Source organism: Rhinoraja longicauda, chromosome 3 (assembly GCF_053455715.1).
Source record: "Rhinoraja longicauda isolate Sanriku21f chromosome 3, sRhiLon1.1, whole genome shotgun sequence".
Taxonomy (NCBI): domain Eukaryota; kingdom Metazoa; phylum Chordata; class Chondrichthyes; order Rajiformes; family Arhynchobatidae; genus Rhinoraja; species Rhinoraja longicauda.
Genome location: NC_135955.1, coordinates 52593711 through 52616856, shown reverse-complemented (window position 1 = coordinate 52616856; position 23146 = coordinate 52593711). Strand labels below are relative to the sequence as shown.

At 41.4% G+C, this 23146-nt stretch overlaps 1 protein-coding gene across 6 annotated transcripts in view; it reads right to left on the bottom strand.

Annotated features, from left to right (window-relative positions):
- Positions 1-23146, bottom strand: part of shc3 (SHC (Src homology 2 domain containing) transforming protein 3) — a 104131-nt gene that overhangs the window by 2366 nt on the left and 78619 nt on the right. For 5 of the 6 annotated variants that reach the window (XM_078396128.1, XM_078396127.1, XM_078396126.1 and 2 more), the window contains 4 exons: positions 16388-16571; positions 13589-13685; positions 8348-8548; positions 1792-2087 (listed from right to left, as the gene is read on the bottom strand). In XM_078396128.1, coding sequence (XP_078252254.1) covers positions 1792-2087; positions 8348-8548; positions 13589-13685; positions 16388-16571 — 778 coding nt within the window. The remainder of the gene's footprint in view (positions 1-1791; positions 2088-8347; positions 8549-13588; positions 13686-16387; positions 16572-23146) is intronic. The other variant, XM_078396125.1, reaches the window with a different exon arrangement.

Below are 23146 nucleotides of genomic sequence, written 5' to 3'. Positions count from 1 at the left end.
CATGATCACATTGAATGGCGGTGCTGGCTCGAAGGGCCGAATGGCCTTCTCCTGCACCTATTGTCTATTGTCTATTGTCTAGCCATAATGAGGATTGTTGGGAAAATATAATCCTAAAAGATCAGATTTTACAGTAATTAAGATACTAAAGCCCGTCGGGAATATGTGTTTACATGTAGAATATTTATTGCTTGCATCATGTAAATCCTGGCCAGTATTATTGGAGCCAAATGCAGAATACCTCTAATATCTATTTATTACTAAAACTCTCATCTTGTTTGTGGGTTTGTGGGTTTGTGGGTATGTGGGTTTGTGGGTTTGTGGGTATGTGGATATATTTGTTCTCGAAAGACAGCCAAAACGGTACACGATAGCACAACAATTTTAGGCCCACCCTACTCACCATTCGGCCCACCGAGTCTGCGCCGACCAATGATCACCCATACAGTAGTTCCATCCAGGACACTAGAGACAGTTTACAGAAGCCAATTAACCTACATGAATTCTGCATGGCTTTGGAATGTGGGAGAAATCCTGAGTACTTGGAAATAACTCGGGTGGTCACAGGGAGAATGTACCAACTCCATACAGACAGCACCTGTAGACAGCACTGAACCTAAGTCGTTGGTGCTGTATGGCAGCAACTCTACCGCTGTGCCACTGCCTAATTTTTTAAAAACTCATTTATTTATTGAAAATATTAAAGAAAACTAAAGAGCCTACATAATAAACTCTAAGTCAAGCATGTCATCTGAGAATGTTGAAAGGTGTTTCAAACTCCCAAAGAATTAACAGGAGATTGGGAGGGGGGAAACTTTTGAGTTGATGGTGGTTAAATATAGCTTTAAATGTGGAAACAGAATGATATATTGAGATAGTTTAACACCATTAAATGGAAATCACAAAATAATAAATTTGACTGTCTAATGAAGAGGAAGGGGCTTATATTTCTGAAGAAGCATTTCTCATGTTAAAATCGCAAAGTTCTTTGTAGTCAATTAAATACTTTTAGAATTGTGAACATTATTATGATGCAATCAAGAAAGATGAATATTGGAGGAGATACCCTTCAAATCAAAGAGCTTATGTTCAGAATATTTCTATGCTAATCTTAATGAGCACTAATTATTTATTTGCAAAAATTGTTAATGTGTCCATTTCATAAAAGAGAAACTGATATTGTTGCAGAAAATCTTGAATGCAAAGTGCCTTCAGTTTGGTAGATGTGTGTTGAATTATATATGGTTGCTCCTTATAACAGAGACGTAAGTGATATTGGAAATTATATTAATGTGAATATCAAACCTTATAAAAGGTATGTGATTCAGAATATGACACAGTAATTTCCTGTGTTTGAATGTTACTAGTTTTTGGTGATGTGTTATTGAAATCAGGCCAGAAATATCTTAACTTTGTAGATAAAGCTGGACAATCAGGAGAATCACAGCACATGATACTGCTGCTGCTCACTGCCACTCTATTGCATACTTGGCCATCCATACTCCCTGAACTCTATAATGTCTGCTACAAAACAGCTTGTCCAATTCATCTTGCTGCATACTAACAAAGAATGTAACACTGGATCTCCAGATATGCCCCACCATTATTAGACATATTGATTCTGGATCGGATTTATTATTATCATTAAGTAACTAGCCTTCAACATCTCTACTTTGTTTTATCATAAAAAAATCTCCAGAAGGACATTCCAAATAACTGGAACAAAACTATTTATCCAAACGTGTGAGGATATGACAGTGTTAATTTTTAATAAGTTTTACAATTACTTACAATTCCATTGGGATCTACCAGGAGGAGATGTTTAGCCTGGCCATTATGCATGCCAGTTAATACATAGGATCCAGGATTAGTTGTACTTTTTCTAACAAGGAAATCACCATCAGTTGACAGAAGCTCCTCTGCATCCTTTCTGCTCATTTCCCCATGATACCATGGCTCTTCCTCAAGACATGCTTTCATTGCATCTGTGACTGTCCTGGATAAATGAGGATTGTCACTTGGGACAGGTGAAGTCTTGATGGAGAGCTGTTCACAACTTTGATACTTCAAGGCATCTTCAAATGGTTCTGTTACAGTGGAAACAAGTCAGAAACATATCATTAGATTCTCCTTTGGACAGTTACCTCAATCAATGAGCACTTTTTCACATTAACCAGGACTACTTTGGCTATCTGGAGATGAACTAAAACACAGCAACCTTACAAAAGATAGTTCAATAAACAGAATGCATTTGACCTTTTTAGGATTGAAAGCTGAATGTGTGTTATCGAAAGAGATATATTGAAGAGATATTTCATCTAGCCTCTCTGCAGTGATTTTTCTGATTGAAGAGTCATTGCAGTTTAGTGTCTTTCTTATTATCATCACCAATTAAACTAGCATCGACCATATCTCAGCAGGTAACATTTGTTGCATTGAACTGGTAGGCTTTGGGTTTGCCTAACTCTGGAATACAAGGATGTCAGCTGTTACCATAATGCAAAATAGAGGAAGTTCTACATCAGTTGAATGAGGTTTCCAAAGCAATATTCTGTCTGCTTCTTCTTACGAAAGCAAAAGTCCCTTGACATGATTTTGCAAAATGAGCAAGACAGTTATGTCTGATGATTTTATAATATTTATCCCCCAATTACTGTTCCTGAGACAAATAATTTGCTTATTTAGGAGAGCTTCTCGTGTCCAGATTCTTCGCGTGAACATCAACTTCTATGAAATCGTAGCTTTAATCATGAATGTTTCCTATGTTTCCTTTCTGAACCTTATTACTGTGCTTCACCCTACAATGGTATACAGGAACTAGAATAAAACGGAGAACTAAGTGAGTAATTGATTCCTTAAAAACCTTATATGGCTCAAAACCTCTAATGTTGCCCAAGCAACTTATCCTCCTTCTCATGCTCTTCCTCTTCTTAAAAAAAACCAATTGAGATTTTGGTTTGAAGAATGGGGAGAGGATAAAATGGGAGTCGCACAACAGAACCACAAAGATCAATGAATCAGCAGCCAAGAAAAATTGAAAGATTATTTAGAATAAAGATATTACATGAGTTTTTGTAATACCTTTTGTTTGCCCTAAATTCTTTCCACCTTTAAACAGCGATTTAGCAATCCTAGACACCAGATAAGAGCACAGTGGTTTAATAGGCAGAGCTGATAAATGTAATGCTGTAATATTTAGTAAATAGTGCATCACAGAAACTCTGAAATGCAGCACTCATTTTGTCTTGATAATTGCAAAAGGCAGAGACAGGAAAAAAATGTATGAAAATAGCTGCAGATCTGGAGCTTGAATTATACCTTCACTCTGTCCACACATCCATTTGGGAGCCATTGTACTTTAATGTCGTTCTCACGATTGTCAGCAATCAAATTAGCATCAATCATTTGTGTAAGAAGGAACTGCAGATGCTGGTTTAAACCGAAGATAGACACAAAAAGCTAGAGTAACTCAGCGGGACAGGCAGCATCTCTGGAGAGAAGGAATGGGTGACTTTTCGGGTCGAGACCCTTCTTCAGACTGATTAGGGATAAGGGAAACGAGAGGTATAGACAGTGATGTGGAGAGATAAAGAACAATGAATGAAAGATATGCAAAAAGTAACGATGATAAAGGAAACAGGGAATTATTAACTGTTTGTAGCCTGAACCTACCTGATCTTCCGGTTGCTGAAGACTTTAATTCTCCTTCCCATTCCTACACAGACTTTTCTGTAATAGGTCTCCTCCTTTGTCAGAGTGAGGCTAAATGCAAATTGGAGGAACAGCATCTCATATTTTGCTTGGGCAGCTTACAGCCCAGTGGTATGAATATTGATTTCTCTCACTTCAAGTAGCCCCGGCATTCCCTCTGTCTCTATCCCTCCCCCACCCAAGTCGCACGAGCTTCTCATTGTCACCCAACAAACAGCTAACAATGGCCTGTTCCCTTTATCATCATTACTTTTTTGCATATCTTTCAATCATTGTTCTTTATCTCTCCACATCCCTTATCCCTAACCAGTCTGAAGAAGGGTTTCGACCTGAAACGTCACCCATTCCTTCTCTCCAGAGATGCTAACTGTCCCGCTGAGTTACTCCAGCTTTTTGTGTCTAGCATCAATCATATCTCAGCTGGCAGCATTTCTCCATTGAACTGGAAGGCGTTGGGTCGTCCCTTGCCTCTGCCAAAACAACCATTCATTCCTATCCCAACCTCTTCCTTCCCACCTACTGAGATTTAGCTGCCATTGCTAGACTTGGCTCTCCTCTGTGAATCAAGAGATGATTTGCTCTAAAATATTACTTCTCTAGCCACCTTCAACCAAATATCTCTAAAACCTCCACTATGATATCTGCTTCTGATTTATGCAAGCTTGATTTGCAAGTTGGGCTATGAACATGAACAGGCACATTCTCCATGAAACTGTGTTTTTGCAGATTAAAGTTAGTGATGTTTTTAATTTAACTGCTTCTGTTCAAATTTCAAAACCAAACAGGGCTCAAGCAATTTCTCAATCTTCATCACAATTCTCCACGTGTATACACTGTGGAGGCCAGCAGTTCTTCTGCACTTGAGCAAGAAATTAACCACACTGAGGTTTGAATATCCCTGCAATTCTTGCTTTTTGCAAACTTTCTTGACCAACTTCCTGATTAATCTATTTGAAAGCAGATATTATAAAGAAGCATATGATGGAAACCATTTTATTTTATAAAATGGCAGAATACAGTAGATTGAAACTTATTTAGATAGATCATGGAGATACCCAAAGCAGGAGGAATCGAAGTTGGGAAGTTGTTGAGGGTAAGACAACGTTCTGCCAGGTAGGTGAGAGTGATGGAGGAGTGAAACTAGTTGAGTCTTTCTTCCTGAAGAAGTGGAGGGCCCTAAAATCTTCTTAATGAGAAATGGAATTCTTGGTCTCTTGCACTTTTTAATTTGCATTATCTCTGTAGCTGAAACACCATATTCTGCATTCTGTTTCTTTTTTGCTCACCCACGACTTTGATGTATGGTATGACTTGCTGGATAGCATGTGAAACAAAGCTTTACACTGTATTTCCGTACACGTGATAATAATAAATCAGTATATATCAATATAGAGAATGTACGTCCATGACGATGATGAGGCCTGTTGGGACCAGGGAATTGGAATTTGGTCAAAATAGTGGAGGGCATTAGAATGTGCATAGGATGGGACCGAACAAGGGGAGACAGGATGAAGTCAAAATATGAAGAGACGAGTTCAGTGGGACAAAAGCAGGCAGAAACAATGGCTCTGTCAGGGCAGTTCTGTTTATGGATCTTAGGGAATATATTTCATGACTAATAACCAGCAAACCCATGTGTTAGACAGTTAAATGATCTTGCAATGCATGGATTAGGTCAGACTTCTGGAGTCCAAGCAGCGATAGGTGATCAATCGTAGCCTCCTCCTGACATCCCTACTCTCACAGAGGGCAGTCTTCAACCAATTTTAATTCAATTGTTGTGATATCAAGACATGGCTGACAGTTCAGAATACAGCAGAAGCTACGTGACCAGGCATCATCCTAGATATTGTACTAAATACAGGTTCCAGAAATAGCCAATCTGCCCACTACTTTGGCTACAAGCCAGAGGTCAGAGGCTGAGTATTTGCAGTGTCACCTGTTGACACCCCAAACCTTTCCATAATCAACAAAGCACAAGCCAGGAGTGTGATCCAAAACTCATTAAATGCCTGGATATACTGCTCCGGTGGCAGTGCTGAAACTCAGCATTACCCAGGACACTTTGAATACTCAAAACACCTTGAGTATTCATTGCTTCCCCACTAATGTGCAGTCCCATCTACAAAATGTACTGCACTTCTTCACCTGGCTACTTTGACAGCACCTGCCAATCACTTAGACCAGGGGCCTCCAAACTTTTCAGCACGAGGGCTACATTATATATTTGGCACATATTTGCAGACCATAGGACAAAATAAAGAAATGTCAGTTTTATAAATTTAATGGGGTTTATATGGCAACAAATAAATAATATTCAAATTTTTAAAAGAGCTTGAAATATTGGAATATATATATTCCGTAGGTATACAATTATTTATAAAACAGAAAAAATACAGTGACCACCAGTAGGCATGCAGACAGTATAGAAATATCATATGATATAATGGTGGAGTGACCACATGTGTGTCACCATTGCAGTGACTCACGGGTGGGAACTCCGCTAAGAAATCATTCAAATTTAAAATTATTATTAAGTTGGCAGCTGCATACAAGCCCTCAACTTGATAGCCTACCTGACGTGTAAGTTTGTAAACTGCCGAGATCGGCCCTGAACCGAGGAGGAGGGAGCCGCTGGCGGCGACGGACATGATGAGTGAGCCAGTAGGGGAGGGGTAATGCCTCCAGCGCCTGCCAGGTCGGCTGCAGAAGGCGTTTCCCCCAGGACACAGGCGGTTGGTTGGACGAGGAGAGGGACGTCGATCGACGGGCTTTGCCAGTCGAGGGCAACAGAGGAGGGCCTGCAGCAGCCTGGGGCTCGCCTGGATGCACTGGACTCGACTGGCAAAGCCCGTCGACTTTGGACTTTTTGTAAAGAGCGCCAAAATATGGTGGTGACTCGTGCACGTGTGATCTATGCAAAAATATTTCCACTGTGCAGTGCACATGTGACAATAAACCACCATTCATACAGGCCACTAAAAAAAAAGTTCCCACGCTTCCACAGAACCCGCAGCATGGAACGTGCCTGCTGCGGGCCGGATAAAATCACGTGGCAGGCCCGCGGGCCACAGATTGGAGACCGCTGACTTAGACTAAGAACAAGGGTGGCAAGTGCATGACAAGAGCGCCATCTGCAGGTTTCCCTGTAAGTTGTACACCTTTCTGACCTGGATATTTCACAACTCCTTCAACATTGCTGGGTCTAAATCTTGGAAATCCCAATAGGATTGTGTGAATATTTTTGCTAGAGGATTGCACGGATTCTAGGTGTCAGATTATCACCTCTCAGGGCAAGGAGCAACAAAATATTGAAAAATTAATAATGAGAAGAAGAGGGCGCCACTGTGGCACAGCTGAAAAGCCGCTGCCTCACAGCACCAGAGACCCTGGATCAATCCTGACCTCAGGTGTTGTCTGTATAAAATTTGTACATTCTATCTGTGACCACATGGGTTTCCTCCGGGTGCTCCAGTTTCCTCCCACATCCCAAAGATGAGCGGGATTATAGGTTATTTGTAAATTGCTGCTAGTGTGCAGAAAGTGAATGCAAAAGTGGGTAACATAGAACCAGAGTGAACAGGTGATCGATGGTCGGCATGGACTCAGTGGGCCGAAGGGCCTGTTTCCATGTTGTATCTCTAAACATCTAAAAGGTGCATCCACCTTTATTAACACTTGTTAGTTCAAATATTCTTCATTACCAGTGACCTTGAACCTACACAAAGCTGAAACGGCACTGATGGTTTCTACTAGAGCTGGATTATGATAGTTTGGGGCCCTGTGTAGCAAGACTATTTGGGATCAGTCCACTTGCGCCCATAACTACAGAACCATAGGTATTTTTGGCACAGGAGGAGGCCGTTTGGCCCATTGTGCTCATGACAGCTGTGACCCTGCTCACACTCCTTTTGACACATGAAAACATTTAGTAATAAAACGTCTTCAATAAGAACAGGTTAGTTCAATGGTTTTTTGAACGACCAGGAACTATTTGTTAACGCCTTGAAATGATAATTATGCACCTGCTGATTGTGCTTTCTATTTACTCCATTCTCTTTGATACGTGGTGGGTGGACAACAAACTTGAAATGATATGCTTTTACTTCTAAAAACATTACAGGGGATAATTAGAATATCTAACAACTTGGGGACTTGGTAACAGAATTTTTATGTGTTTTTTAAGACTGACTCTAAATATTAACAAATCTTACTCTAACGGCTTCTGCATTCCCATCAAAATAGTGATTGATACTCAAAGCAACACATGAATATTTGTCTCTGATTACAGCTGTTAAACTGCCTTTCACATCCTTTAATTTGACATCAACTACAATAATACAAAATAAAATCTTTATATGCACTAACCGGACATTATTTATTTCTGAAATAAGCATCGACTAATGCTTAATTCTGGTATTTTCTGGTCTAAAGGTGGGCCAAAGTTTACAGTGAAAGGAGAATAAACATTACAGAATTATGGTGGATTTATTGAGCAAACATCTGTTGTTGATTATCACAAGCTGTCCAAATAGAGATTTTTAAAATAATCTCTAGGGAGCACTGGAGTGCCCATGTTTCTGACAATCATTCTTAAAACGTCTGGGAATGGAAAGAGAATAAAATCTATACTTACTCATATCAAAGACATCTTTTATTGAGCAATCTTCACTGTTGTTTGATGACTCGCTGATCTCCGTGCTGAAGCTGGGATCTATCTGCAATGTTGCCAGGGCCTTCAGATCTAAATGTTGAGTGTTAACATATGTTGGAGCTTCTCCACTTTTGGGTATGTGGAGTCTCATCTCAGGCTGAACATATAAATCACCGGAAGATCCTATAGATTTCAAGGAAGGAAAGTAAAGGAGGTCTAAGCCATTACAGTAATGCAAGGAGGCAGAAGTTAAATAATGTGGAAGACTGAGACTATGGGCATGTCTAAGAGGCAGCTACAATTTGGAAAAGAGTCTGTCATCCATGGTTTCTAGGTGATATAACTTCTATCAAAACAAAACATTACAAAAGTGATGAGCACTTCCTAGACTTCATATCATATCATATCATATATATACAGCCGGAAACAGGCCTTTTCGGCCCACCAAGTCCGTGCCGCCCAGCGATCCCCGTACATTAACACTATCCTACACCCACTAGGGACAATTTTTACATTTACCCAGCCAATTAACCTACATACCTGTACGTCTTTGGAGTGTGGGAGGAAACCGAAGATCTCGGAGAAAACCCACGCAGGTCAGGGGGAGAATGTACAAACTCCTTACAGTGCAGCACCCGTAGTCAGGATCGAACCTGAGTCTCCGGCGCTGCATTCGCTGTAAAGCAGCAACTCTACCGCTGCGCTAATATCAGAAAAGAAACTCTGATGGTGCCATGGAACACTCCGGAATATTTTGTCAGCTTCTAATCAGCTTGATCTATTATTGACCTCTATTTTCTGAAAATGTATAGAGTCATACAGCATGGAAAAAGGCCTAGAGCCCAATTTACCCACGCCAATCAACATTCCCCATCTACACTGGTCCCACCTGCCCAGGTTTGCCCCTTATCCCTCTAAAGACATTTCCTATCCGTACCTATCCAAATGTTTTTAAAATGTTGTTATACTACCTGCCTCAACTACCTCCTCTGGCAACTCGGTCCATATATCCACCCCAGGTATATGAGGAATGTAACACAATTTATACTTCCATGAGGGGAAAAAAAAGGTTATCAACCAGACTGAAAACAAAAAAAATAACATCTTTGCCCTGAAGAAAATGTGAAATATTGTGCCTGCAATTTTCTATCAGCCCAATTCAAGCATCAGGTTTCCCATCTTAGAATGAAGGTACACAACACTTTGCTTTGTTTCTGGTAACAGTTAGTACCAATTAGTAGTCTAAACACTAGTTGCTAGAGGAACTTAATGGATCAGACAGCATTAGTGGAGGGAATAGACAGATGACGTTTCAAGTCGGGGGCCCTTCTTAAGATTGAGGAAGTGTCTGGCCCTAAACGTTATCTTCCCATTCCCTCCACAGTTCACTGCCTAACCCGCTGAGTTCTCCCAGCACTTTATGCTTTTCTCAAAATTCCAGCGTCCACAGATTCTTGTGATTCTAATTAGTCCATTTAAACGGATACAATAACCCAGCAGCTCATCTGCGAACAAAGATTAAAGGCACTTGCAAATTAGAAAGAAAGAAAGTACAATTAAGAAATGTACATTGAAATTCCTGACAAATACTTAAATACATATCGGAAAATTATCATTGTGGAATGAGTTTCAAAGATTTATAAATGTAAATGCCAAATACCATAACTTTCTTATTAGACAATAGACAATAGACAATAGGTGCAGGAGTAGGCCATTCAGCCCTTCGAGCCAGCACCGCCATTCAATGCGATCATGGCTGATCACTCTCAATCAGTACCCCGTTCCTGCCTTCTCCCCATACCCCCTCACTCCGCTATCCTTAAGAGCTCTATCCAGCTCTCTCTTGAAAGCATCCAACAAACTGGCCTCCACTACCTTCTGAGGCAGAGAATTCCACACCTAAACCACCCTCTCTGACTGAAAAGGTTCTTCCTCATCTCCGTTCTAAATGGCCTACCCCTTATTCTTAAACTGTGGCCCCTTGTTCTGGACTCCCCCAACATTGGGAACATGTTTCCTGCCTCTAATGTGTCCAATCCCCTAATTATCTTATATGTTTCAATAAGATCCCCCCTCATCCTTCTAAATTCCAGTGTATACAAGCCCAATCGCTCCAGCCTTTCAACATACGACAGTCCCGCCATTCCGGGAATCAACCTAGTGAACCTACGCTGCACGCCCTCCATAGCAAGAATATCCTTCCTCAAATTTGGAGACCAAAACTGCACACAGTACTCCAGGTGCGGTCTCACCAGGGCCCGGTACAACTGTAGAAGGACCTCTTTGCTCCTATACTCAACTCCTCTTGTTATGAAGGCCAACATTCATATCACAATTAATGCTGAGCTGTGTGAGGTCAGATTCCACCAAATATTACACTTAGCAGGGAAGACACACTCACAGGGAACACAGGAATGACTAATGGCATTGATTATGCAGGTCAGGTTGTGTAATCCTGCTGTTTGAGCGTATGTTTCCACAATTAAAATATCAAATAACACAGTCATACTTGTGATATTCTACATAGATAAACCATACAATACAGGTATGTAGGTTAATTGGCTGGGTAAATGTAAAAATTGTCCCTAGTGGGTGTAGGATAGTGTTAATGTACGGGGATCGCTGGGCGGCACGGACTTGGTGGGCCGAAAAGGCCTGTTTCCGGCTGTATATATATATGATATGATATATGATATTATAGCACAGAACGTGTCCTCTGCCACATCATATTTGAAAATGTTCTTTATTTATCAAGATTAAATCTAGCCATGTAACAAACAACCCAATCAATCTCCTCTTCGTCATCAAAGTATGAAAGGTGTCATTAACGGTATTATTACGCAGCATTTACGCATTAATAAACTGCTTAACAACCATTTGAGTTTCAGCAGAACCACCCGACTGAAGACCTCATCATCACCATGTCCAAGCATAGACCAAAGACCTAATTTCCAGAGGTGAGGCAAGAATGTCTTCACATGATAGCAAGGGATGAGTGTGGCATCAAAAAATCGATTCCATTCAGAACTCCTCAGAAAAAGAAACAGTCCATGCTTACAAGCTTTAAAACTCAGACAACATTTAGGCATGGGCCGATGTGGCAAGTATCATTCACACTACACAAGTGCCAGGCAATGGCCAAGAGAAAGTCAAACCACATATCTGAGAATCTTAACATTGCTGAACTCCCTGTGATCAACATCTGTGTGCCTATCATTGACCAGAAGCTTAATTGAGCCAAACACATAAATGTTGTGTCTACAAGAGCAGTTCAGAGGTAATGACTCATCTCCTGACATACTAAATCCATTCCACCACCTGAAAGCAGAGTGTGATGGAATATCCTCCACTAGTCTCGATGAGTGCAACTCTAAGAAAATCCAAGAAGCTCAATACCATTGAGGACAAAACAACTAATTTGATTGCCATGCCATCCACCCTAAACATTCATTCATTCCCTTCACCAACAGTACAGTGTGGCTGCAGGGTATACCATCTACAATATGTATTGCAGTTACTCATATGCTACTTTAATAGCAAACTCTAATACCAAGAAGACCAATGGTTTCTGGCAGTGAGGAATATCACACCTTGAGGTTCCCTTTGAACTCACTCACCATTTTGACATGGAAATGTATTGTGTGCCTAACTCTCTCCCCAACTTCATGGTTGGGTTCTGCATCAGAGGTCTGCATCAGATGAAGAAAGTCCTTTACCACCATCTCCTCACAGGTTTCTAGAGATTGATAATGCATGCTGACTTTGTCAGTGATACCCACAACCCCAATAGTGAAGAAATAAAAACATCCTCTCCTATGCTTTTTTCCCATAGTTCTGTGATAATTTTACATTTCACATGGTTTAATTTCCTTTTGAAAACTATATGTTTGCTCTACCCTTTCAGACAATGTATTCTCAGAACATAAACTAATGCATAAATAAGTCATTCTCATCTTGCCTCTTGTTCTTCTTGTTTAATTTCTTCATGGACTGCTCTTTCATGAAAACCTATAACTTTCGATAGCTGCACTAGAAATCTGGAACTGTAATCCTGGTCTTTGTCATCCTGTTGTCCCACTGGTGGAAGGATTTTTCATTTAAATCCACCCTGTCTTTGCAACACGTCCTTGGTTTCAAAACTCTGCCTGAAATTTACCCTTCTCACCAAGATTTTGGTCATTCATTTTAACAATCATCTTTGGTTTAAAATGCATGCACATCAGAGTCTTAGTATTCTTGGAAATATCTAAGTTAAAGACACTGTATAAAAAAACATATTCTTACTGTACAATCGCTCAATAATATTAAACAGAATTAGCAGGTACAGCAGAAATAAAGTAAAATGTAACCAAAATATTTGTTAATCCACAGCTGGTGTACTACTTCCAGTTTTAAACATTCCAGTAAAGGCATTAGAGCCGCAGACAACATAAAGTATAAATTATGTTGATGGAAATGGGCGAGTAAAGCAAGACTTCAATAAAAACATGAAATACTGGACATGTTTCTATGTGAAGGCAAAGGTAAGATTTATTAACTATTTCTTTGCCATATTTTTGATATATGTTTTGATACAGCGTTTAGAAAACATTTTAATCTAGATGATACAGCAAGATTTAAAAAATGAAAACGGCTTTGGAGAAAATGCGAATACCTGTTAGGAGTATTTTTTTTATACAGAGGGTTGCATAAGTATGAAATGCCTTGCCATAGAGGTCAGTTTAGAGGAAATAGGATAAAGACGAATTACAGTAAAATACAAGGGTATGAAGAGAAACTAGTTGTAGGGTTAGCAAAGATGACTCTTGCAAAAAGCCAGCACAGATATGATGGATCAAGTGACATCCTATTGTGTTGTTTTCATATTTTCACAATATGCACCAGCTCTGTTGATGAAAGGTTATCTTGTGTTTTCAGAGCAAAAATGAAAGTCAGACAAGGCAGTTTCTCCCAATAATTCGGAGATGAATTGATGTATTTTAGCACAATTTACAACATCACATGGTGTATTTACATGGTGTATTTACAAATGAACACTTCCATGGAGAGCTAAAGGAAATTCATTTGCTGAATGAGGAAGTGACACGGATGTACTCTGATCCCATCATCAATAAGAATATCTTGAAAGCTGCCTAACTGGAGGATTGTTTTGCATTATATTTACTAGCTTTTGTTGCACATGCACCAAGTGACTAGCCATTTTTTGAAGTGTTATTTATTTACCAGATCTGCCGAGCGCATGCCTCCAGTCTTCACTGTGATCCTCGCCCAGGCGCTTGCCTTGATAGTAGCTTTGATCTTGTCCTATGGTCAACACTGGCTACAGTAACAAAGTAAAATTGTTCAACACTAAGGGTTCCAAGCCTAAAATAACAGAGCAAGAAAGATTAAAAGAATGCAAACATTTCTCTATTTGGAATGATGTTTGCAAGTGGGAATTAACCAGCGTTTTATATAATTGCAACATAACTTCCACTGTTGCATTCCAATCTCTCTGAAATATTCTACTAGCTTTCTAAATTTGATTCTGTCACCTTTCATTTAGTTTCAATGATTCCTACATTTTACCCCAAAATTTTCTCCCCAGAGTACAAGAAGTGTTGGAGAACATGAAAGCAATTAAGAGGGCAAAAAGAGGACATGAAATGGAGTTGGATGGCAAGGAAAAAGAAAAGTCTAAAAGATTCTGCATGTATATTAAGAGTAAGAGCAAGGCTTGGGAAAGATCTGCATGGTTATTTTTGCATAGAGACACAGGAGATGGAGAAATATTAAATAAACAGAGGAGAAGGTCATGGAAGCTAAGGAGTTGAGGCATAGGAGTTGAGAAGTTTTAGATCAGATATGAATTACCAAAGAAACAATATAGGTGGCTTTAAAACATAGTAAGGTGGATAAATTTCCAGGGCCTGACCAAGTGCTTATGTTATTTTGTACGTTTTTCTGAGACAGCACAATTGTGTAGATGGGGTCAATGGTGGGAAGTCTGGTCTGTGTGATGGACTGGGCTACATCTACACCTCTGCAATTTCTTGCTGTCTTGCGCAGAACTGGTTCAAACCAAACTATGATGCAACCTGACTGTATACTTTTAAGGTGCATCTGTAGACGTTTGTAAGAGTCATTGGAAACATGCCAAATTTCCACAGACTCCTTTGAAACTAGCGGCATTGATGTGCTTTTTTGACTGTTGCATCAATGTGGTTGGTCTACGACAGATCATTGGTAATATTACGGGCGGAATGGTGGCGTAGAGGTAAAGCTACAGCCTTACAACGCCAGAGACCTGGGTTCGATCCTGTCTACCGGTGCTGTCTGTACAGAGTTTGTACGTTCTCCCTGTGACCTACGTGGGTTTTCTCCGAGATCTTTGGTTTCCTCCCACACTCCAAAGACGTACAGGTTTGTAGGTTAATTGGCTTGGTATAAATGTAAAATTGTCATTAGTGGGTGTAGGGTACTGTTAATTTGTGGCGATCGCTGGTCGGTGCAGGCTCAATGGGCCGAAGGGCCTGTTTCCACACTGTAACTCTAAACTAAACAAAACTAAAATTATCACGGAGAAACTTTACCAGAGGGCACAGGATTAAGGTGAGAGGGGAGAAAGTTAAGAGAGAGCTCAGGGGCAACTTTTTCACTCAGAGGGTTGTCTGTCTCTGAAATGAACCACCATCAGCAGCTACAGATGCAAATACAATTGTGACTTTATAAAAATACTAGACTGAGGTGGACCCGTTGGGTCCAAATCTCTCCTGTGGGCCTTTCCTGGGGCAACCCTCCTCCAACTGACGATCCTGCGGGTCTGGCAACCCACTCCAACCGACGAAGCCTGTTGCCGGGTGGGGAGTGTCCCCTGGGGCCATGGGTGGGCGAGGGGGGACAGGGAAGGGGAGAGGGAGCCATTCACCTTGGCCCCATGCCGCCAGTGCTGCAGCCAGAGCGAGTCGTGGACCCGAAGCCTCTCCTGCAGCACGGCGGCGATCGTCGGCGAATGGCAGAGAAGGGCGGCGACGGACATCTTGTTGGATCCTCTGCCCCATGGGAGGAAGGTCAGGTGTGGGGCATGCCGGGTTGGGAGCCGGTCCTCCCGGCGGGCAAAGGGGAGCACATCTATTAAAGTTAGCGGCAGCTCGTGGGCTCAGCAGTCCCCTCCTCCATATTGGCCCCAAACCTCTCCTGCATTGGTCCAGCACCCTCCTCCCCCACTCCCTCTCCCCCCTGCTCTGCCCCTCCCCTCCCGTCCCCCTCACCCCCTCTTACACACTCCATCCCCCTTCAACCCCCTTATTCCCACCTCCTCCCCTCACCCCCCCCCCCACTCACGCACTTGATCCCTCCCCAACCCCCCTTATCCCCCCCTCCCCTCACCCACCCTCACCATCTCCCCTCAACTCCCCAAACCTCTTCTGGTCTAGCACCCTCCCCTCCCCCACTTCCCCTCCTCCCCCCCACTCACCCACTCCATCTCCCCTCAACCACCGTTTATCTCCCTCTGCTCCCCCCCCCCACTCACCCACTCCATCCCCCTCACGTGGCCAGATGCGAGCTGCGCCTCGCTACGGGTCGCTGCCATTTGCGAAATATTGTAGGTCGCCCCAACTGCGCAAGCGTGGACTGACGTCGAAAACGCAGCTCGTCCTCTCGTCGGGGGGGGGGGGGGGGGGAGGGGGAGAGGGGAGGGGGAGCGGGTGAGGGATAATGGGGGGTTGAGGGGGGATGGAGTGGGTGAGTGGGTGAGGGGGAGGGGAGGTGGGGAGTTGAGGGGGGGGTGGAGTGGGTGAGTTAGTGGCAGCTCGTCGGCCCGGAACACCCCCCCCCCCTCATTGGCCGCCACTCCCATCACTCTGCCGGGTCCAGAATATGCAGAAGTTACTTGAACATATTGCATTTTATTGAGAGCTTTTTAAATCTTAAATTCAAGCATTAATCATCTTATTCTTTGGGCATGTTTCAGCAATCAAATATCAGTTTTAAATATTAAAGCTAAAATGATCTCACAGTCAAATAAGTAAATGCACCAACCTGGTTAGCATCAAAAGGATGTGCAGGCAGAATCTGATTCAACCCTGGCTGATGAACTTCTCTAAGTCGGGCATCAATAAACCCACCAGGAGGAGGGACTTTCCCTGGAATACTGTTATAATAGGCATGTTCTGTTACCTTGTCATCTTCACCAAACCATAGTGATTCTTCCAAATTTGGAATTCTGCGTGAATTTAGAAGATACTTGATTCATGGAACAAAGACAAGCACAATAACATTCTTATAACATCCCCACAATTATATCATAAATATCAGAAAACCAAGACCAGATATCATGTGTCCTAAGGAAATGGGTTTTGCCTGAGTCTCTGAGTTACTGATTAGAAGCAGAAACTGGACCTTGATGCTGCTGTTCGGGGGAAAAGCAAAGCAAACCGTTCAATCCTGTTCCTTGCAGTTGTTCAAGAATGCCTGAAATATATCTAGCCCTAAAATGGACTGGATGATATTTAAACACCTCTGAGATCTACTTAAAGTTAGTTGGACCCCTTGAATGTATTTCATTGTGACTTGTACCAATATTGACACCATGTCTGCTGGTGTCTTTCAATTATAATCTGATCTAACCAGTAGTCATTCAAGAATTCACTGGTTTGCCACTAAAGAGTTAAGTATGTTTTTTCACTTAACTTTACGTGTGATTGTGATAAACCAGAATCATCCTCTTACTCTATAATATTTTTCTGGGTCACTACGTTGACTTTCCATCCTCTCCCTTTATTCGCCCCTCAGGATCAAATTCATAAGAGCTGAGGAGAAACCTGGCTCAAACTGATCCTCTTTACATTAACAATTGCCACTCATCAGAAGCACATCGATGAAGACTTATTTCCAGTTTTGTTGACACACAGGCCTCTTATTTACGTACAAAATCCCACCACTTAGTGTATTAGACAACCTGAGCAATAATCTCTCAATAAAAGTTGTTAGTAATGCAAGTCACACCTGACTGAGTGATTCAATCAAATGTTGTTCATTTTATCTTTTAGCAGAGCAAGGCTATTTTTTTATTAAACATATGATTAACCTCTTAATGATGCAGAGTGATATTTGCAGTTGTACAGTCACGTCCCTAGTTCTGGCAGCATATTTGACAAGCCTGTGATTGATTCCCTACCAATTAATATACAAACAGTGGTTTTCAGCAGCCTATGTCATATTCTTCTCTTCCATTCAGGCAGCCTAATTTAAGGGCAATATTTGATAGACAAATGTCATTAACAAATATTAATGCAGGAGCTTAACTCAAGGATTAGTCCGGTGAGGCTCGCGCAAATCATATTTAGGTGCTTTTGATGAACTACTTGCAGATTAAAATATATCAATACTTTGTAATATCCTCCAAATCTATTGGAAAAATCATGTTGACAACTCTATGATGTACAGTATGGCGAGAAGAGACTTTCTGTTGTTCAGCCAACAGTGCAGGAGCAGGACACAAAGGACAATATGAGGAAGGAATATTTATTAACCCTTCATCAGTGATTTCTTTGCTCATTGCATTTTACACTTTGTACAACACTGCTGAGAAACAGTAGTTGGCACTGTTAATCACATATCATGGTCCTAGACAACATTTCAGATGTTTTAATAATTATGATACTTAGTAAAACATTACAGCATCTGAACTTCTCTATGCATTGTCAACAAAGGAGCACTGTGAAGGTGGAACCATTGTATTTGAGAGTGCCCGTTCAATTTTACTAGCAAAACAAATCCATTGTAAGTTACTGTAATGATATTACCCAGCATTTGTAGAGATGAATTTAACCCCCCCCCCCCCCCCCCCCCTCCTCCCTAAATCCTGCAAGGGATTCAAGGTCAGTGGTCATTTTTTTAATCAGATTTCAGATTTGGTGCGACAGTGGTGGTAAATTGAATCCTTTCTTGCATATTAATAATAGTCTTGCATCAGTTGACATGGTAGTGTGCAACTTTTTTTTAGTGAGGATGCAGAGGAACAGCAGTAGAATATTACCTTCCTTTAGCTTCCGAGCAGTAAAGCTGGCAAAATCGGTATTTTGAAGCTGTCCAAGGTTAGACTCAGCAGAAGTACAGTGACTCCATTATCTTGAGTAGAGGGAATTGCACCGAGATAGGCAAGTTTCAGGTAATTTGCATTTTTAAAGTTAATTGAGTGGCTGATTAATGTAAATGTATTTGATTTGATTTTTGAATCTTATAGGTGTTTTAATTAATTTAACTTTTAATAATTGTTAATAAATAAATATTTGTAATTTTATGGTAATGTGATTAATATATAATTGTTTTCATTTTTAAATGTTTTTGAGTATTCATTACATCCACAGACATTCAAAGTATTTGGACAATTTCAGCAAACTGCAATAAGACTGTCGGGATGATTTAGTGAGCTGTCAAGACACTTCTGTGGTGTGGCATGGCATTTTTGGTGGGAAGGCTTTGCAAAGTACAGATCAGGAATATTTTCACAAATTAAATTGCCTTTGTGGGTAATGTGGGAAAGGGAGCTACAGGTGTGAGTGACTCCAACTCAGAAGGCAGTGGAGGCCAATTCTCTGAATGCGTCCAAGAGAGAGCTAGATAGAGCTCTTAAGGATAGCAGAGTCAGGGGGTATGGGGAGAAGGCAGGAACGGGGTACTGATTGAGAATGATCAGCCATTCCCCCCCTCCCCCCCATTTCATGGTACCATAATGTTTGGGACACATGGCTTCACAGGCATTTGTAATTGCTCAGGTGTGTTTAATTGCCTCTTTAATGCAGGTATAAGAAGTTCTCAGCACCTCGTCTTTCCTCCAGTCTTTCCATGACCTTTGGAAATTTTTATTGCTGTTTATCAACATGAGGACCAAAGTTGTGCCAATGAAAGTCAAAGAAGCCATTATGAGACTGAGAAACAAGAATAAAACTTTTAGAGACGTCAGCCACGCCTTAGGCTTACCAAAAGCAACTGTTTGGAACATCATTAAGAAGAAAGAGAGCATTGGTGAGCTTACTAATAGCAAAGGGACTGGCAGGCCAAGGAAGACAGCTGATGACAGAAGAATTCTCTCAATAATTAAAACAAAATCCTAAAACACCTGTCCGACAGATCAGAAACACTCTTCAGGAGTCAGGTGCGGATTTGTCAATAACCACTGTTCGCAGAAGACTTTGTGAACAGAAATACAGAGGCTACACTACAAGATGCAAACCACTGGTTAGCTGCAAAAATAGGATGGCCAGGTTACAGTTTGCCAAGAAGTACTTAAAAGAGCAACCACAGTTCTGGAAAAAGGTCTTGTGGACAGATGAGAGGAAGATTAACTTATATCAGAGTGATGGCAAGAGCAAAGTATGGAGGAGAGAAGGAACTCCCCAAGATCCAGTGCATGCCACCTCATCTGTGAAACACAGTGGTGGGGGTGTTATGGCCTAGGCATGTATGGCTGCTGAAGGTACTGGCTCACTTATCTTCATTGATGATACAACTGCTGATAGTAGTAGCATAGTGAATTCTGAAGTATATAGACACATCCTATCTGCTCGTTCAAACAAATGCCTCAAAACTCATTGGTCGGTGGTTCATTCTACAGCAAGACAATGATCCCAAACATACTGCTAAAGCAACAAAGGAGTTTTTCAAAGCTAAAAAATGGTCAATTCTTGACTGGCCAAGTCAATCACCCAATCTGAACCCAATTGAGCATGCCTTTTATATGCTGAAGAGAAAACTGAAGGGGACTAGCTCCCAAAACAAGCATAAGCTAAAGATGGCTGCAATACAGGCCTGGCAGAGCATCAGCAGAGAAGACACCCAGCAACTGGTGATGTCCGTGAATCGCAGACTTCACGCAGTCATTGCATACAAAGGATATGCAACAAAATACTAAACATGACTACTTTCATTTACATTACATTGCTGTGTCCCAAACATTATGGTGCCCTGAAATGGGGGGACTATGTATAAACACTGCTGTAATTTCTAAATGGTGAAACCAAACTGTATAAAAATGGCCTTTATTAAAATCTGACAATGTGCACTTTAACCACATGTGATTCTTCTATTACAAATCTCAAATTGTGGACTACAGAGGAAAATAAATAAATGATGGGTCTTTGTCCCAAATATTATGGAGGTCCATGTACTCTTATTCTTAACCTTCATTCAGTTATTCTATTATTGTACTTTAAAATTATTTTTTACTACTCCTTTCTTGTACCCTTTTTGTACAAAAGTCTTCCACCAAAAACGAATGTTTTGCACACGTAATATTTATGGTTGTATTTATTATTGCCGTATGTATAATATTTGTTTTATGTGCTTAACATGAACAGAGTATTTCATTGCACCCTGGTGTAGATGACAATAAACTTATCTGAGCACCTGTGCACTGATATTATAAAAACACCAAAGGGAATTAAATTCATATTGGCATTGATTTCAATTAACTTCGAACAACTGTGAAATCCATGACAGGAAAATGTTCCTGATGCCTTGTTACTTCTCATTAAAAAAATTACAGTGTCATCTGTTGAGACAATGGAGAAATAAATGTCTACAGGGATAATTTTCTGACTCCAAGCTCCCAGCAGGAGGCCTCATTTGCCAGGTGCACACTTCAAAATGTTAATTTAATTGTTTATCAAATAAGTTATAACAAGGAGCCAATTTGGCCTATTGTTTCCATGCCAACCTAATAACTCCTCACTAAAATTTCTCAGATCTGTCAACTACCTCATAAATTTCCTTTCTTCTTTCCCTAATGTTATCATGATCTTACTGTTATCTGCATCTCCGTGGATTGTCACCTTGTCGTGGTGGAGAAGCTTGTGTGGTCCTGAGATCCTGAGATCCTGAGAGCAATGCTGTCAGGAGCTATGCTCCTGGTAGGGTCACCCATAGTGGTAAGGTCGAGGGAGAGGTCCCTAACAAAGAGAAATCCAACCAAGACCTCAACACCTGAAACAGGCGGAGGATGATGGCTGACTTTAGTGGAGCGTCACAACGGCTAGGAAGGCGGATGAAGGCTGCAGTGGGCAGATGCTATAGACGGGAAGATAGATGCTCCCGCCCCCATGAGCCTCGGGCAGACGAGACTTGTCAGCCTGGGAAGGCAGTCCATCTAGGAGAGGGAAAACTCTGATCTAAAACCTCCACAGCCTTGTGGCCATATCCAGTCATGGAAAAGGCTCCAGGAGTAAACCTCAAGAAAAATCTGGAGTTGGAGTCCCTAAGGCAGTTCGTGGTTGTCTACAACCTCGTTCTGGCAGCTCCTGCGATGACGCTGGTGCCAAACTGTAATGGCTCTGCTGTTCCTTTGGATCGATCAGCGACGTGGAGAGGGGGATGTGCTGCATGGGCAACAGCCTGTCCTTCATATGACATCGCCCAGGCTTGCATCCAGCCACACATCGACGCTGTTCTAGCCGAGGTTTGGAGCAAGCAGCCAACAACCAGGATGCATCAACCATGGTCAGCCATGACCGGGGGGGCCCTTAACTTAACTTAACTGTTATCTGTTGATTAGAATTTAGCAGAGTATTTTTTGCGGTGGCCTGACTCAAATTTTAGCCTTTTTGACTTTACATGTAATGTTGTGTCTAATAAAGTTTCCCATGTGGAGACACAAGAAACTGTAGATGATGGAATCTTGAACAAAAATAAACTGTTGGATGAACTCAGTAGATCATGAAGCAACCATGAAGGGAATGGACAGCAACATTTTGGCTGTGTCTGAAGATGGATTTAGACCAGAAATATCCTCTGTCCATTTCTCCACAGTTGCTGTTTGACCCACTGAGTTCCTCCAGCATGTTATTTTTTTGCAAAAGTATCCATCTTAACCATCTATCTACCTGGACTGATGTTTTCAGGAATCCATAAATATCTACTTCCAAGTATCTCCATTCGCATCTGAGTTTGCTGTGCCAACAACTCATGTTTAACTCATGTTTCTCTAATTTGCTTTGCCATTGTACCAACCAGAAAATGGTACCCAGCCTTTGTTCAAGAAACTTAATATAATTAAGAGATTGGTAAAAGGTCAGAGCAAAACACAAAGTGCTGGAGTAACTCAGCAGGTCAGGTAGCATTTGTGGAAGGATAAGCAACATTTCGGGTCAGAACCATTCTTCAAACTGATTGTAGTCAAGGGGAGAAAACTTGAAAACAGAGGTGGAGGTCAGACAAAGCCTGGTAAGTGATAGGTGGATACAGCTGAGGGTTGACACAAAATGCTGGAGTAACAGTGGGACAGGCAGTTATCTCTGGATAGAAGGAATGACCCATTCCTTCTATCCAGAGATGTCTGTCCCATTGAGTTACTCCAGCATTTATTTAATCTATCTTTGGTTTAAACCAGCATCTGCAGTTCCTTCTTATAAAGATGAGAGTTGTTTGATTAGCAGATGGGTGGAGTTAGTGCAAAAGGCTAGAGATGAAAAGGAGATAAAAGAGTGTCAGATGTGGAGAAAAGCCCAGGGGAGGGATATAGGTGGAAGAGGGTTGGCGGAGGGAGGGGAAGAAGGGCGAGATAATGAGAAAATTGTGTGCGCACCGAGATGGGTGGACGGGAATGGGGAGACTTTGAAAGAGAGAGGAATTGGGTGGAACAACTTAAAGTTGGATAATTCAACATTCATTTCATTGGGTTGTAAACTACCAAGCTTGGAAAATTAGGTGCTGCTGCTCCAGATGATAAAAGGTCATCTGCTTTAAACATTAATTTTGTTTCTCTCTCAAAAGTTGTCTCATAATATATGGAAACAATCAATG